The sequence below is a fragment of the Epargyreus clarus genome, unplaced genomic scaffold (genome assembly GCF_041222505.1).
Source record: "Epargyreus clarus isolate Ecla_fem2 unplaced genomic scaffold, WU_Ecla_fem_2.2 ptg000035l, whole genome shotgun sequence".
Taxonomy (NCBI): domain Eukaryota; kingdom Metazoa; phylum Arthropoda; class Insecta; order Lepidoptera; family Hesperiidae; genus Epargyreus; species Epargyreus clarus.
In genome coordinates, this window is record NW_027332240.1 from 7,660,297 (window position 1) to 7,679,522 (window position 19,226).

Here is a 19,226-nt window from a genome sequence, read left to right on the forward strand (position 1 = left end):
TAGTAACACTGCTTAGATATTTCCGTGGGGTTAGTCCACACAAACAGTAATCAAAAAACGTATAAAACTCGTTGTGTTTTGGTAGCGTGCAAACAAGCGTATATTAATTTAAAATTGGCAGTTTGGTTAAAATTGCAATGAAGCGCGGGTTAATGAAAGAATATTTTTATTACATGGTTACTCTAAAATAAGATTACAATTCCATAAGCGGCATAGCCACTTACCATCACATGGACTACACATCTGCTTCGCTAATATCACAAATAGTGCGTTTTTCAAATAATGTTACACTCGGCAACATTGTTCCTGTGATAACGTGTCATCATTTGACAAATGCACAACTCTAATATTATAAAAAGTGCGTTTTTCAAATACACATTACACTCGGCAACATTGTGCCTGTGATAACGTGTCATCGTTTGACAAATGCACAACTCTAATATTATAAAAAGTGCGTTTTTCAAATAAACATTATTTACACTCGGCAACATTGTGCCTGTGATTACGTGCCATCATTTGACAAATGCACAGATATTTCCGTGGGGCTACAGGCTTTACCGCAAACTGTTTGTATGTGTAGTGTACATGTATATAACGCAGGTATAAAGTACAGAAGCGTCGACCGCCGCGCCTCGAGCCTCACCGCCAAACGAGTTGTACAGCGGCTGAGAGGGCTTGATACTTGAGAATATTTCGTTTTTTAATTAAAATAAAATAAAATAAAAAAGCCTTTTATTCCATGCTCATTACATCTTTACAGTTTACAGTTTTACAATTTTTATGTATTAAATTAAATTAAATTAAATTATTAAATTTAAATTATTACATTTTTTTACTTATATTATTTTTTAATTAGTACGAAGATTTTTTTATGATTTTTCAGTATCGTCTAGAAATTATTTGGGGTGTAAAAACAGTGAAAACGGAACTATATTTAGCTTGGACTCCATCTCCGCTCATGGACATACATATGTAACTATAGATGCGTTACCATAGTCGATATCTTCGATATAGTCGATATAGATAGTCAGCTAAAATTTTAATACAATTTACCTATATTCCAAATAAATTACTTATAACAATTTATACTTAGTATTATTATCTTTGAAGTGACTGTTATTTAGAAATTTAATACAAACTCTTTACAGCACTATGCAGACATGCCACCTTGGTATCGACTCGCATTTTGACGATTGCATTAGGCTACAGAAATAATATAAAATCCGCTCAACCTCTGTTACATATGGAGCTGGCTATCAATTTCCATGAGCGTTTCATCGGCTGCTTTATCAATCATATCTTAGACATATATAAAATTCTCGTGTCACAATGTTAGTTACCGTACTCCTCCGAAACGGCTTTACCGATTTTCACATAATTTTATATGCATATTCAGTAGGTCTGAGAATCGGCTACTATCTATTTTTCATACCCCTAAGTGATAAGGGTTGCTCACCCTTAACATTTTTTTATTTATTTATATGGCAAATCCATAAAACCTGCATCATATAGGTAAGAACATCTTTATAACATCATCATATGTACTAGTGCGAAACAACTATTAAGATATAGTACAGAAGTTATATAAGAAAAGGCGTCGTAGGACATAACGGGGCTCGCTGGAGGCAGAGGGTGAGGCCATACAGAGTCTGTATGGCCTCACCCGTGACCTGAATTAGCCGTGGGTAACGGACATTATAACTATCTGCGGGTAAGTGCCCATTATATTTATCTAATAAGCTGGGAAAGTCTTAGTACACACTACGTACTACTTGTTACGTTTGATAAGTAAAATATACTATTCCGATCCGGTAGTAGTTTAAGAAAAAATATTGTAACTGACAATTTGTAAGCAAATATATTTCATTTCATTTTAAATGTTATTTATTTGTTTATTTTTATTTTTTTCTATTTTTCCTATTTAATATTTTACTCCGGAAAGCTGGAAATGGAAAGTAATTTTGTTAGTACATTAGTGTGTCTGTTTTTAGGGGTCCGTGGTCACTGGCGAAAACTGAAATATACAATTTCACCTTTTAGCTCACGGAAGAATTTTGAAATTTATAAAGTCTGTCTCAAATCGGTAAACAAATTGTTAGGGGCAGAACTACATGTAATCAAGGGATGAAAGTAGGAATAGGACTGTGCACTAACTACTAGTCCTATTCCTACTTCCATACTTTTAGCCTATGGGGTATTTTAGATAAATACCTTAACAAAGGCAATATTTTTGAAAAAAAGCTAGGAATAAAAATAATTAAAAATATACTTAAAAGAGGCTAATAACCTACTCATTTAATATAAAATCAGGACCTCTCTAAACAACAAGTACACAAATTTAGGTCAGGCAGCAGAACCTCTGAAACTGAGTGGGAAGGCCGGAGGGAACAGCCTCCCTCGCGCAGTCACCCTCATTACCGCATCCGGGCAAGTGAGCGTTTGTTACTTATTGTTAACGACTCGAGGAATTCGACATCTAACACTGTTCTTCTCACATACAACAGTTCGGTTTGGCGGGAAAGGGGGCATAAGTGAAATTATAAGAAAGATGTTCATGCCGCCTACTTTTTATAATATAGGAATAGCAGACGAGCATGCAGTCCAGGTACCATCTAGTAATGGTAAGTGGCTACTGCCGCCCATGGTAATCTGTAATCAACCCCAGATATGATTAGATTCCTATCTGAGGTCGGTCACAGATGCGCCGCTACCCCTGAGGACTAAGTTGGAACGGAAAAGTTTATCTTCCTTACCACATCAATTCATCAGATCACCATTTGACATTTTCGTGGACGTTACTAATTTCGATCTTTGGCAGAAAAAAGGATAGATCGTTTATTAATAACGGGCTAAATAAAACGCAATAAGGGAGACGCCTTACAACTAGAACCTCTTCCAGAAATCCAGAATACAGTATAGGAAATTAGGCTTACTACTGGTTCGTGTACTGGCGACCGGACTTGCTCTCATCTCGTTTTTAATCTCTCGCCGACACGAATGTTTGAAAATAAATGTCATACCAGTAGTGGCCACGTTGCGTCAGTGCTCATCCATCTGCGGTGGTGATCTGACATTACCACCTACAACACTTCACTCAACCATTTTCGACCTTATTTCCTGCGCCATAAGCCGCTATAGACCGCAAAACTAAAGTTGTCCTTTAACAGAATGACACAGATGTGCCTACAAGGGAATTTCAACCGTTTTGCAACGATGTAAGAAAGTCGTGGGTAGTAAATATATCTTAGTATTTCCACTTGATAGGTGCCGACGAGGCCAAGTGACAGATAAATATCGTAAGGCAGGTTTACACCCGACGACTTTAATTGATCGGTATTAATTCCGTGAATTAATTTTAGATGTAATTTATCTTTTAACGATAGCATTGAGTTGTATAGTGAATAATTATTGTGTACGGATATAAAAGTAATTAAATCCTAAGGTATTTAATGCGAAATTTAGTTTGTTTGTTACACTTTCACGCCTTAACTACTAATCGTTTGTTATAAAATTTTGTACACACGTTGTCAGGTGTCCAGAAAATAACATAGGGTACTTTTTATCCCAAAAAGCACTACTTTTCTGGAGGGTTAGATAAAAACGACCTCTGATCACGGGCGAAGCCGCGGGCAAAAGCTAGTGTAATATAATTGCAGTTAAGATTTATTATAATTATATTATAGACGTAATTAGAATACCTTGTTTTTATTCTTAAGGACTATTCCTTAACTACTCTATATACAAATTTAAATATCTACATATTTATTTCTTTACAGATTAAATTTACCTATCGTGGATCTATTCTAATATAATCTATCATATCTAATCCTAACTTTCTTAATATTATAAATGCGAATGTGACTTTGTTTCTTTGTTTGTTACACTTTCAAGTTTGAATTACATAACCGATTATCATTACATTTTGTTCACACGTTATCAGGGATTCAGAAAAGGACATAGGCTACCTTTTATTCCGGAAAAAGTACCCTTCAAGAGGGTAATATAGAAACCTGTAAGACTAGTAAGGAATAATTAATTGACATAAAAATGCAGATTAATAGTGGAATTCGTTAATATTATGCGAGAATAATCTTTATTCTTAACACGATTGGTTGTCGTGGCCAATTAAGGGAGGCCTTAGTCTAGTAGAAGACCTATAAAAGCTGATAACGTGTCGACGAATCTTGATATAGATAGAATAAGAATATAATTAGTATACTGGTATTTTATTAAACTAATTCTCAAAAGTAATATTTTATTTAAAATTGAAAATGTGCAATAATCAGTTGATTTTTTTTAAATCTTGATTTTGACAATACTCTGAAACTATGGTTTGGTTAAAGACATACCTTAAATAACCTAAATTTTAATGCATTATTATTTATGCGCTCCTAGTCCTTGAGGCCTTACGGCGTCGTGGGAGCCGTGTAACACATATTTATCCGTCACAGAACCGATATTCTTCAATTAGTTGTCAGTTCAGCCAGACATCGAACCCGGACCTCCCGCTGGGTAACGACTAATTAACCAAGCACGTCGCATTAAAACTATCGTGGAAATCTAGTCGTGGGCTATAAACGCGGTTGATGCTCGCTTTGAAGTGGCGCGGTCAATGATTACCGCTCGCTGCCGGTACCGCGAGGGAAATTCTTACACGATGCGATACGCTCGCATTTCTTCCTGACTTATAAGCGCCTGGTAGTTGCTCGGATAGGAGTTCCGGGCCTTTAGGGATTTAAAGAAAGATTTTGCTGATACGATAATTTATTTTTACATGTTTTTTATATAATGTAGGAGTAGCAAACGAGCATGCGGTCTACCTAATGTTAAGTGACTACTGCCGCCCATGGACATCTCTGATCAATCCCCTATAGTATTAAATATTCCTATCTGAGGTCGGCCACAGATGCGCCGCTACCCCTGAGGACTAAGCTGGAACGCCTCGGAAAAGTATATCTCCCTTACCACACTCTTCAAACCAGAACACAGCAGCGCTCTGCTGTTATTATGCAGAAATAGGTGTGGCGGTGGTGCCGCCTGAGTCGAACCACAGAGGATTCTACCACCTTCAAGGAACTATGAACGACAGTATAGTCCGCGTAAAACTTCTAGTCCGCTCTGAAGTTGCGTGCAGGTTTATTTAGCATACACTCCGTAACGGCACACTAACGTAGCTATGTCGTAACCCGTGTAACCCGTGGGCGAGAACGGACAGCGTACGGGTGACGGGGGGTCCCGCGCTGTCTTCGTCCCGCTAATATCTATAATTTGCTATTGCGACGCGACTCGTTTCTATATTCGGAGCGGACTAGCAGTTTGGCGCGGACCATAACCACATACTTACAAGGATTGCTTACTAGTTTGCTACTTTAGTCTCATCGAAAAACATTTTTGAGCGTTGAATCAAGCGGTCTACGTCACATCCCCAGATTGGTAACCAGAGTCAATATTTTACAGGCCATTACCGATCGCTTCGTCATTAACAAACACGAAATCCGAATTCATGTTGGTATGCTGTCATGCCGTATTTGCTCAGAATATTGGGTAAAGAATCGTTGGATTTCAAGTTAAATAGGTATTTTAAAAGTATAAAGGTAATATGTATATATTATATGTATATATTACCTATATACTTTTAAAATAGTAGTTAATTCAAGAGTATGATCGAATTTGGCTGGAGAGTAAAGTTATAAAAAAAATACTTTTGTACAAAATTAAAAGTTTGAGAGTTTTTTCTTTTTAGGGTTCCGTCCCAAAGGATGAAAGCGGAAAACTAAGCCTCCTTTGGTTTTATGAAATTTACAGATAAAACATCTAAAAAGATAGAAATTGCTATTATTACTTGTCGTTAATTCCCCTCTATTTTTTTACGCAAATATATTCCATTGTCACATTCCTACATTCTTATTTCTTATTATATGTATAGAGGCAATATTGGCAATGGGCAATGGGCAATCTCTTCAATCCTTTTTATGGAAAATATATTTTATCCACACTTTAACCACCATAAATCACTATAACTTCACATAACGACTAATATAATTGCCGATGTTTGCATCAACACATAAATAAAACAAACTTTGCCGTGACAGCCAAAAATAATTGCCGCGTCGACGAATTTTTATTACTGATCTGTAATCAGATACCTGACTGTTGAAGAATTACGGTGCGACACGTTTTAAAGGTGGTAAAACTCTTTGTAATATTACACCTACGCGTCTTTTTAAATATAGAAGTAGCATATGAGCGTCTACTTGATGGTAAATGGTATCGTAAAGTAGAAAGTTTGTGGTGCGACTACGACGGAACAACCGCTACACCTATTTCTGCCTCATAACAGTAGTCTTAGACGCTGTGGGGTGGTAAGGGAGACATAATTTTCCGAGGCGTTCCAGCTCAGTCCACAGAGGCAGCGGCGCACCTGTGGCCGACTTCAGATAGACATATCTAATCCTATCTGAGGTTGATTACAGATGTCCATGGGCGGCAGTAGCCACTTACCATCAGGTGGACTGCATGCTCGTTTGCTGCTCCTATACGTATTATAAAAAAAAAAAAAAACTTTATATTTAAGATGCTCTCGGTAACGTTTCTGTTTATTTTTTCGATACATTCAGACTTTTGTTATGGGTCTGGGTGTCTATGTATGTGTTCGTATTACATAACACCCACGTAATAGGCAATCCTGAATTGCTGAATAACATAAAATAAATTATTCTAAAGAATTATAAAATGAACCGCATTTAATTAAAACTATTTATTTAAACATGTTAGAATAATATATATTTTTACAACTTAAAAACAGTAAAATGCTTTTTAGGTTTCATGAAAATAAAATATACAGATTTTCTGTTTAAAAATGAAAAAACTGTATACGAGGGTGCGAGCGAGATGTATAGTTAGGGGGACCCTTGTAATTTGATAAAAACCCTTAAAGGCCTACCTACTAAAATCTAATCAATTAATTTTGTAATATTTTTTTTTGATCCACTGAAAAATATATTCACAATTGCGATAAAAATAACCTATAAGAAAATAAAAAACTTAAAAGACTTTTTTATTCAATTAATTGATAAATTATGGACTAATTTAAGTAGACTAAACTACTAAAAGGATATTTTATTTTACCGATAACTCAAGTCTCAAAACAATCTAAAATCGTCAAACTAAACTTAACAAAAACAAACTTATCTAGTCCATATCTAAGTAGGCAGTCGCCATAATAAATGCATAAAGAAATAGACAACTTAATAAACTCATTGTTTAAGTAGCCGAAGCGTGGGCGTTATAAATCTCATCATTAACTTCGCGTAGTGTGCACGTAACGTAGGCCGGTGTCTGTGTGGACGCCGGCCGCCCGGCCACAAATCTTCCGTTTCACTCGGGCCCAGCATCCGTGCGCGAGAGGAAACAGCACGCGCCAAAGCACGCGGCTGCGTATCGGACGCTCCCGAAATAGCGCCCCCCCGCGCCACGCCGGCCCATCGACGTGCTTTTAGTATGCTTCGCGCATGCGACCCGCCCGCACCCTTGCGCTCCTGGTACCGACGATACCACGCGATTTCGCAAACAATAACACCACACGTATTATGATATAAACAAACATGGTCGCCATTCTGGCTAACCCCAAGTGGAGCGAGGACCTCACCATCCAGATGATCATCGAGTACGAAAAGCGGGAATACCTCTGGAACCCCGTCTCCGAACACTACAAGAACAAGAAGATCCGCGAACAGGGGTACGTCGAGATCATCAAGTCGCTAAATCTAGTCGACGTCACTGTCAAGGAATTGAAGAATAAGATTAAAAACATCCGATCGTCGTACAGTGTCGAGTTGAAGAAGATTCGCGCGGCGAGGAAGGCCGGCGCGCATGCGTACCGCCCGAGCGTCACGTGGTTCGAGCACGCAGACAGGTTTCTGCGGGCGATCGTCACACCGAGCTCAGTAAGTTCGCCTCTATTATTGTTTACGATGCAAACACTCGCGATCTCTTTGAAGCGGAACTATTTATTCATTTCTTTTTTAGGTGGACAACAGCTTGCTCGAGATACCGGTGAGCGACGAGAGCGACGCGGTGCAAGATTTGAGCGAGCGTAAATCTCCAGAGAAGAAAAGTCCGAGAAAACGTCGCAGTTCCACCCGCTCGTCGACTCCGTACGTTTTGAACACGCCGTCTCCCCGCCCGGGTACACCGTTCGGGATGAATCAGGCTACGAGTCCGTTTGGAATGCTTCCAACTTCGACTTCGGCGCCGTTCCTGAATCCACCCGTCGGCATCGCAACCCCGTTGACTACCTCGCTCGCAACTATCTACCCTATCCCAGCGAAACAGAAAAAGAGTTTCGACGACAGAAGCGACCATTCCGATGTGCCGCAAGATCTGAGTCAGCATTCGGAAAACGGGAATGAGAATGAGTTCGAAATGTTTGGGAAATTGATTGCGAGTCAGCTACGTAAGTTGCCGTTAAGCTTGGCACTCGACACGCAGCTCAAAATACAAACATTGGTGAATGCTGCGCGCATACAAGCGGTGTACCAACAGTACAGCTACGCGGGCCCGTCGCAAGAAGCGCTGTCGGTTCAGGCGCTCTCCAACGGGATATTGGCAAGTATGGCGTCGCAAAGTACTTTCGCGTCAAGGGCCGTGATGGGCTTAAGGAATGATTCTCCGGACGACTTGAATAGGGATTTGAAGACCGAGTACTCTCTCGGTTCTGAAACAGAGGACTAATTCCACTGTATCGATCGGAACCCACAAGACACGGGAAAGGTAGATATTTTATTTTCTGATTATTGTGAGATGAAATCTGATTTATGAAAGCAGTTTTTAAAACATTTTTACATTATTTCATAACAATAAACTGCCAATTTAAAATCAGGGACTAGCAGACCCGACTTAAATAATATTAGATAACATTTAAATATTTTGAAGTCTGCCTAAAATATATTTCCTCATACACATTGAGATTCAAAGATATGAGTAAACTTGCTCATTAATATATTAATACATATATAATATGTGTTTAGATGTATTCATATAAATGTGATAGATTATAATATTATCTTATATCAGAAAGTGTTTTAGAATTGATGTATTGTAATTAAAAACAGAATATTAAAATGCCAAAGTACAAAATCTTGCTACTAATAAATATATTTATGTTCTGACTAAACGACTAAGCTCATTCGGTATCGAATCTATTGTCAGAAAACGCTTTTGTCGAATAAAACTATAAATTTGGTTTAAAATTATATGGATTTTAGGACTAGTGTAAGTAAATGGGTGTTATTACGTAGTGATCTCTGTTTTCGGCTGTGTTTATTTTAGTTTTTAAAATTATTTTTGATAAAAAAATCTTCAAATAATGAAATTATTTTGTGCACGGAATAAATATCGATTTTATTGTCAAATTCTTTAATGTCATGTTATATAACAGTAACAAGGTAACCGCCTAAGTGGTAGAAATACTAAATGGTCAAAAACGACATTAGCAGCGTAAGGGTTCGTTGTCGAAGTCATTTTGACCGCATTCCTAATTTTATATTATTCATATTATATTTTCTCAGAATTTAATTTTTAATATTTGAGATACTTTGTCGAATTTATTTTTAAGTGTGATAAATGTATTGACGGTGTTGTAAAAGTAGGATGTGTGAAAAATATGTGATTGTTTGAAATTATAGACGTCCAAATAGACTCCTAAACAAAAATCAACAGATTTCATACAAAACTTATTAGGACTCTATTTGGAACGTACTATATCTATGTTCTAAATAGAATTAATAATAAATACCTCAAATAGAAAACGGTACCTAGACTCGATAATAGTGATATGGAATATATTTTATCTGTTGTTCAATGTGCCACGAATATAGATTATAAATGGATTGTGATTTATTGAAAATAAATATTTTATAAATGTGGTGTACACGTTTGTTTTTATTATCCAATACAGATAATGTAATAATGTGGTTAAGATAAGAATTCCTCAAAATAACGTTGTTTGTAAAATAATTGTGGAATAATTAAGATTTGCTCAACAATTAGTGACTTGTTAATGAACGTAATATGGAATCGCCCGCGTGCACGCTAGCGTAGTTGTTCGAATTTACTCAGAAAACTATGAGGATAAAGTAGCGAGTGTTATTCCGTATAAAACTGTCAGGGTCAGCCAAAACTGACCCTTTCTTAAGATGAGTATCTTTGCACCCTAAAACTGTTCTTTAATGTTTTTACGAAGTGTGTTAGTATATAAAAACAAATACTAAGAATTAAAATTTTGGTCCTTCGTAACTAAATAATATGTTCAATATTTATTTTAAAAAAGTCAAATTAAAATATTTTATTGAAAGTAGATCCTTTGCAGTAACTTACAAAAATATGCGATCCAAAATCAGAGGGACGAATCTACATGAAGGGACTTACAGACGCTCAACAAACGACGGAAAGAGTACGTTGACGGACGCCGGGACGATTAATGACCGGCCGCCACCCGGCACGAGTGAAGATCACTTGCCACCCCAATAGGAAATCGCGTCGCTCGGTACTCTGACACAATAAATATCTTAGTAACTTAACGGTGGAAAAAATGTACGATTCTCTCAAACCAGTATGATTTTTTCGAATTGTAAACAGGAACCTTAAAAATCCTGGTGCTAATAGTCAATGTTACATAATCTTGTCCAAACTGTTAGTGCTTTCTAAAATAGTGATAGTAATCATTCGGACTGAGACAGCTAGGCAAATATCCTATGTAGAGATTTTTGTATATAAATATTATGAGCACTATTCTGTTATATTTAGTAAATAATTTTGATCATACTATTTCGAAAACTTGTTGTATACAATCCATAAATTTTAATGCAATGCAACACAGTGCAAAATCGGTGATATGAATCTACATGAAAAGATTTACAGACGCTCAACAAACGAGGGAAAGAGTACGTTTGACGGGCGCCGGGACGATTAATGACCGGCCGCCACCCGGCACGAGTGACGAGATCACTTGCCACCCCAATAGGAAATCGCGTCGCTCGATACTCCGAGACACTAAACGTGTTTTATTTTACGAGCCTACGACAGTTAGTTGATTATTTTTTGTACAGATACAACGTTGCAGAAAAAAATCTAATTAATAACATCACTTTAGTGGTATGGCGATGGCAGCATTCTCTTTATAAGACTTACATTATGAAGATTCTATGAATTAGTACATTTGCCTATTTTTAACCGACTTCAAAAAGGAGGAGGTTATCAATTCGGCCGGTATCTTTTTTTTTTTTTTTTTTTTTTTTTATGTATGTACAGCAATTACTCCGCCGTTAGTGGACCGATTTTAATAATTCTTTTTTTATTGTGTAGAGACGAGCTGCGAGTTGGTCCCATTTAAATATGGTTAGGATCCATCGATTGGTTCTGGAGAAAAAGAGGGGAACTCCTCCACCCATGTAAATATAACAGCCATAACTTCGCCGTTTATGAACCTATTTTAATGCCTTTAATTTCGTGTGTGGACAATTGCTACAAGTTGGTCCCATTTAAATATGATGAGGATCAGAGTGGGTTCTGGAGGCAAAATATGTAACTCCTCAACTGATGGGTATAATTGAGTTTTGTTTGAAGATATTTGGTGTAGGTTCTAATGAAATTGAAAAACCAGTTTATCTTTGACTATTTAAGGGTCTGATAATGTGGCTCGGAGTCAAAATATGTAACTCCTCAACCGATGGGAATAATGGAGTTGTGTTTGAAGATATTTGATGTACGTTCTAATGAAATTACAAAGCCAGTTCATCATTGACTATTTAAGGGTCTGATAATGTGGCTCGGAGTCAAAATATGTAACTCCTCAACCGATGGGAATAATTGAGTTGTGTTTGAAGATATTTGGTGTAGGTTCTAATGAATTTACAAAGCCAGTTCATCATTGACTATTTAAGGGTCTGCTAATGTGGCTCGGAGACAAAATATGTAACTCCTCAACCGATGGGAATAATTGAGTTGTGTTTGAAGATATTTGGTGTAGGTTCTAATGAAATTGAAAAACCAGTTTATCTTTGACTATTTAAGGGTCTGATAATGTGGCTCGGAGTCAAAATATGTAACTCCTCAACCGATGGGAATAATTGACTTGTGTTTGAAGATATTTGGTGTAGGTTCTAATGAAATTGCGAGGCCAGTTTATCATTGACTATTTGAGGATCTGATAATGTGGCTCGGAGACAAAATATGTAACTCCTCAACCAATGGGAATAATTGAGTTGTGTTTGAAGATATTTGCTGTAGGTTCTAATGAAATTGCAAAGCCAGTTCATCATTGACTATTTAGTTAGGTTAGGTTGGAACATATAAGACAATATAAAACTAAGCGAGCAGGGCGCGGCAGCGCCCTGCGAGCGGGCGGTTCCAATCAATGTAAATTCAGACCTTACCTTAATTCGTGATCTCGTTTATACAATTTTATATTGTATTAATATAATGTTATTATGTCATCACTAAAAAGGGTGAAAAAAAATTTTTAACAAAAAATACAACCGACTTCTATGTCACTACAAAGTAAAAAATAATTCAAATAAATGTTGGTTTAGTACATATTTCTGAAGTCGGCGCTCAATATATTTCGTTGGATAACGATGTCAACAGCGTATCTAATATGAGCGTATCAATATATTTCGTTGGATAACGATGTCAACAGCGTATCTAATATGAGCGCCGACTTCAGAAATATGTACTAAACCAACATTTATTTGAATTATTTTTTACTTTGTAGTGACATAGAAGTCGGTTGTATTTTTTGTTAAAAATTTTTTTTTTACTAACTTTAGTTACTATAACTAAAGTTTTATTCGACCGCCACTAGACTATTTAATTTTTTATTGAATTATATTAAGCTTTTATTTTTCACTTCTTAGGTTATTTCTTACAATTATTTATTTTAAATATTGATTTCTTGCTAATATGACTTATGGCTTATACTCAAAGCATGGAACTTACTTAATAATTATTTATTTTAATAGTGATTGCCTACGACTTATGCTTTTAGGGCCTGGAACTTGAGACTCATAATACCTTTTTAAGATTATAGGCACATTATAAATTAATTATCACTTAATTTCCAATGACAATAATAGGAATAGGAACAAAGAAGGATATTCTCAGGTTTACAATAAAACGAATACGAGATACGCATCCAACAAACTAGGGCAAAATACGTTTGACGGGAAACAGAATCATTAATGACCGGCTGAAACTCGAGACGAGACGAGAACACGTGCCACTCAAATTGGAAATCGCGATCTCAATATTCTGCTGCTTGTGTTACTTTACGCAGGCGGAGGTAAAATATACTTTTTCTAGCTCAATAAGTTCCCTTAGATTAGGTATTCTATAAGATTTTCTAAAATGTGCGTTTAGCAATTAATTATATTCGCATAAATGATGAAGGAAAACCATGATTATGATAAGGGTTTAAACCCTAGTTCCGGGCCCAACAGTGGACCAATAGTTTTTAGACGATCAATACCGCTTCTTCTCCATAATGAAACACCTTGTGAAGTGGCAGTAGATATATTGACACTCAAAGAGTTCTATAAAGAACGACTTTAAATAAAATATTTTTAATTTGATTTCAATAAATATCACGTGCAATAGAAGCAGTGATCTTGCAAGGATCTTGGCCGTATAATCGAAGGGTCCGAGGTACAAATATTGAGTATTAGATATTAATTACCACTTGCTTAAACAGTGAAGGAAATCATCGTGAGGAAACCTACCTGAGAAAAAAGTATAAAAAAAGTTTTCAACGGTATGTGAAGTCTACCAATACGCATTTGGCTAGCGCGGTGGACTATGGCCTAATCCTTCTCATTCTGAGAGGAGATTCGTGCCCAGCAGTGGGACAGCAATGCGTAGATGATTATGATGATGATTAACTTCCGTAAAATTAAATTTACATTACCTATACATATTGAGAATGATTAGTATCATCACATTTATTGACCATGTAACCCTTGACTCACTAAAACCAAGCTAATGTTGAATTAAATCCGTAACAAGTTTAACTGATAAAGCTTCACACCTGATTACGGGCGTCCAAGATTTATGGGCACCTGTTGCGTCCGTGCCGCATTAATACAGGTAACTGTAAATTATTCTACAACTCCGTGCGAGGCGTCTGCACTCAATTGCTCAGTTTTGGATTTATATGGGAACTTTAGACTAGATTTATTTTGTTTTTTTTTTGAGTTGTGCAGTTTTGGTGACGTGGCTTCACCAGCGCCACCGCGTTTTGGTGGCGAGCCTTCTTTTATAATATAGGAGTAGCAGACGAGTATGCAGTTCGCTTGACGTTGCTACTGCCGCCCGTGGACTGTAATCAACCCCCGATAAGATTAGATTTCTACCCGAGTTTTATCACAGGTGCGCCGCCCTGGGGACTAAGTTAGAATGCCTCGGAAAACTATGTCTCCCTTACCACACCTTCAAACCAGAACACAGCAGCGCTTAACACTGCTTTTTATGGCAGAAATAGGTGTGGCGGTGGTGCCGCCGGAGTCGAACCACAAAGGGTTCCAAGTGTTCCAACACCACCGGGTAAATATTTTACTATGACTAGTAATAAAATTTGTCAAATGATTAGGCAAAACAATGAATAGGTTGATTATTAATAATGAGCATAGCGACCGTCTTTTAATGTTACATAACCAGACATGTGATGTACCAGGGCACTATCAACGCTAACCATACGCATATGTATTAGTACCTAAATACGGTATAATATTCGTCTGTGACGAATGTGAGCGCGTGTTATTATGATAATAAACGTCAGTGAGAGCGCCAAGTTACACACGGTCGTGTAACTCGTGTATTATTAATCTGTACGCTTAAAGTGAAGTGCGATCCGAAGTTTTGGGACTTGTCATTTAAATTCTACCATAGACAAAATCTTACTGAGCTATAGGTATTTATGCTCTCCTAATCAACTGTCTGTGTCGTGGGTGTCTCACATCCGTTATTAATATTTAATCTTTCGAATTTTCACCTACAAAATAACGAAATACGTTGAGGCCTCAAACGCTCCGCGTTAAGAGGCGTTCAATATGACAATGTGTAGTATGAAAACAACGTCAAATGTCGATTTTTGGAAGACAGCACTTTAGATAGATTAATTACAAATAAAGATTTTTATAATTTCGACATTTATATAAAATAGAACTTTAAGGTTACGTAAAAAATAATCATATACTACGAATCATGCTAGCCGAGATTATCAAAATATAAATAGCAAGAGTGTCGCCTTCAACTTTGTTAGGCATATTATACAAACGTTTTCGACACTCTCAACATAAAGTCAATTTTAAATGTAGGGTTTAATAAATACGTTTTATGAAACATCTTTATGTAACCCATATTTGTACAAACAATTTGATTCCTTAACCTGCGCCTAATTAAGGGAAGGACTGCGTATCTTTATTAAATTTTTACACCGCGGAGAGATGAAATTCGCTCACCCGGGGCTTAAGTTAAGCTCTTGTTACGGGACGTGTCAAACGGAGCGGGATGTGTGAGCGAGACGGGACGGGACGGGAGTGACGGGACGGAACGGGACGGGATGGGAGGGCCGTGCGGTCGCCGATGGCTTACACGGCTTACGGTCGCGATCCACGCGCGGTTGGTCTTGATACTTGTTTGTTTTATTGACTTATTTTCGTACAATGGAAAATTAAGCTTATTGATGAAAGGTTTTAGAGGTTAAAATGTAGTTAAGGAAAGGATCCGTCTAATCATTTATCGGTATACTTTTTGTTCGGAAATAGCACAAGAGATCCTTAAGGTTACTTAAAAATGCATTTCTATTCTAAGTATATCTGTCTTAGTAAAATATAGATTCATGAAAACCAATATTTTATTTACTAAGATTATACATCAAGCAAGTACGAGGACAATACAGTACAAATCACTGAGCCTAAATAGTAATCGTCGACCATTTTGACTATTTACTTACTTACACTAAGCTTGATTACATTATAACAGATACCTACATTGCTGAAACGTCCAAAAATAACATCAAAAATGCCAATTTTTTTGACTAATTACCCCATCATCCCCAATCAGAGCACGCTAACAAGCAATTAATTAACAAATCAACCTGCGCGTTCCGATTCCGCTAAGCTTTAAAACACGTAGTTCCAGTTAGCGGCGGCGCCTCTTTATAATAATTGCCGATGTGCGGTCGCCGGATTACCCCACAACACCCCACACCTAACCCCACTCTACCCCACCCACTCCCGCCGCCTTTTCGCGCGCTTGCACTTTGCCGGCATTGAATTATGAATTATGACGCGACAGCCGACTTAGGACAGATACCAGTCACATTATTGAAGTTTAAGTTGAAGATAGATACGATACGAGTAGTTGAAGATAGTAACCGAATAGTGTAGTTTTATAGAAGTAGGAAACGAGTATGCAGTTCACCTGATGGTAAGTGGCTACTGCCCATTGACGTCTGTAATCGATCCCAGATAAGATAAGTACTAAATAAAGTAGGACACAGTTGCGTTGCTAAGTTGAGGACTAAGTTGGAACGCCTCGGAAAAGTATGTTCCCTTACCACACCTTTCAAAGCGGAACACAGAAGCGTTTAACACTGTTATTAGGCAGAAATAGGCGGTGGTGTCAAACCACAAAGGGTTCTACCTTCAATACCATATCTCCTTCATTTATTCCATAAACATGTGTATAATCTATAACTTTCAAACTTTCATATACATATTTCTAACGGGAACGAAAGGTGTATTAATGGGATCCAACATTAGTGACTGTAACAGGTGATGATGCTGTTATTAATGATCTTTTTATGCCAACTGATCATTACCGATGTAGCTCACATGCCGAGAAAAATGATTGGACATTCATTAGGCGCATCCGGGAGCTAGGTATGTCGAGTTGACTTACCTGTTTATTATTTGGGTAAATTGACTTATATCACACCTTAGTTCACATGCCGAGAAAAATGATTGGACATTCATTAGGCGCATCCGGGAGTTAGGTATGTTGAGCTGGCTTACCTATTAATTATTTGGGTAAATTGACTTATATGACACCTTAGTTCACATGCAGAGAAAACTGATTGGACATTCATTAGGCGCATCCGGGAGCTAGGTATGTCGAGCTGGCTTACCTGTTTATTATTAGGGTAAATTGACTTATATCACTCCTTAGTTCACATGCAGAGAAAAATGATTGGACATTCATAAGGCACATCCGGGAGTTAGGTGTGTCGAGCTGACTTATTATTTGGCTTATATGACCCTTAGAAGATGGTTTAGTTCGACTTTAAAGTATGTCTAGCGTGATGCAGTTCTACGTTTCGTCGGAAGGATGTGGATGCTGTGTGACTTACATACGAGTCTGAAGCGACCGGCTTAGGCTTCACGAGTGGCAGCACGTCTGTGTTAGACTTCAGGTCTATATGGAGTAGGTTATATATGTCCATAAGAGTTGGTGATGACTTACTATCAAGTATACCTACCTACTCCTTTGCTACTTAAATATTGTAAATGATAAAAAAATGTTTAAAAGGATTAAGTATAAATACATAATGTGTACCTACATACCTAAGAACATTACCCTCCCCAGATGGTTAAAAAGTCAGGTAAAAAACTAAGCGATAAGTATAGGTACGTACCATAGATATATTATCCTACTGAATGATACGTACATACCTATTTCTTTGTATTTTGTTTGTTGTTGTTCTATTGTATTTGCGTTATATGTAAAGGTATACTAATGTTTACATACATAGGCACTTTATCTATACCAGGATGTAATCTCGAAGTAAAAATCAACAGTTATGGCTCACATCGTCTAATGACGAGTTCCCCGTAGAAGGCGAGCATCATTACTGATGTCACATGTGTAACTCAACTGGAATAGTAGGTACATTTTAAATTAGCCTAGCCATATGATTACTCTATAGGAAATGTACAGTTAATAATTATGAAAAATTGTCAAGTATTTTGAAACGTACAGTTGGAAATTATATTTTTTATAATTATTCACGTGTTTTTACTTATACCTATATACATATATATGTCGGCTGATGGCCACACATCTTCTTTGCTTCCTTCAGATAATAAGATCGTACATAGGGCGATGTAAGAGATCAGCGATCCAAATGACAATCATCACTAAATATTCACCATTACACTTTTATTATACAAACACAAATTCACAAGTCTCATCAAACAATGGAAACTAGAACAGAATAATAAGATTCATCTCGATTTCGGTTTACAACGATCCGTCGGAGCTCTCCGATCATTGCCGCCATGACAAGACCGTCTGTCTTCTTCTCCAACGTTCCGTTACGCCCGGCGCCATCTCTCGCCAAGGCGTTGTAAACTCCAATACGTTCGTAATTTGAATCACTCAAATGACCTGCGCCGACACGGCCTTCCTGACCCTCGCGTGTCCTCACGCGTATAAGATCTCCGCCGACACGCCACTCTTGACTAACACACGCCCTCGTGTCGTAAGCATCTGGAAAACAAGTCAACTATACACACAAGCCATATCCATTGATACGAATCTACAAAAACCCACCCAAATTTTTATTCCATTCCATTAGTCCGAGAACCCATATTCAATTGCACATTTTCTCACTTATAGGTCTCACGGTCCCATTTTTACCCTTTAGTTACAGAACTCTAAAATGCCCCCACAGTTTAATTGGTAATAAAATACTTCATGCGTCGTTGCCAAAGTTTGCATATTCAGCTTTCTAGTAGTCACAGGCCGCCAATCCAGGAATTCCCACAGAACCGGACGCCCCCTAGTAAGTCGGACGGGCAGAGGCGTTAACGCCTTTAAATGAGGCCAATATCAGAAAATCACAGTACCAATGTCGTCATATCTTTGCGTCACTAACAACTAAATAAACCGTGTGCAATCTTAATACCAGGGGCAAACAAGGAATACATCATATATCAACATTTTCATCTACCACGTATCAACATCTCGGTCCACCACGTATCAACATCTCGATCCACCACGTATCAACATCTCGATCCAACACGTATCAACATCTCGATCCCACACGTATCAACATCTCGATCCAACACGTATCAACATCTCGATCCACCATATATGTACATTGCGATCCCCCAAGTATTAATATTGCAATTCACCACATATCAACATTGACATCTACATATCGCACCATA

The 19,226-nt window shown here is 37.5% G+C and overlaps 2 protein-coding genes across 7 annotated transcripts in view; both read left to right on the forward strand.

Moving 5' to 3' along the window:
* LOC140756616 (nucleolar protein 4) overlaps positions 1-19,226 on the forward strand; it is a 229,168-nt gene that overhangs the window by 38,156 nt on the left and 171,786 nt on the right. The gene's annotated exons all lie outside the window — the stretch shown is intronic.
* LOC140756471 (uncharacterized) lies at positions 7,482-9,931 on the forward strand. Its single transcript, XM_073091985.1, has 2 exons — positions 7,482-7,946; positions 8,029-9,931. The coding sequence occupies exons 1-2, from the start codon at positions 7,605-7,607 to the stop codon at positions 8,731-8,733; spliced, it is 1,047 nt and encodes a 348-aa protein (XP_072948086.1). The 5' UTR covers positions 7,482-7,604; the 3' UTR covers positions 8,734-9,931.

Excerpts from the sequence above, each read along its gene's own strand:
- LOC140756471 (XM_073091985.1), top strand. The coding sequence starts at position 7,605 with ATGGTCGCCATTCTGGCTAACCCCAAGTGGAGCGAGGACCTCACCATC. Across the intron at positions 7,947-8,028 it reads CGATCGTCACACCGAGCTCA|GTGGACAACAGCTTGCTCGA; the intron begins GTAAGTTCGCCT and ends TTTCTTTTTTAG.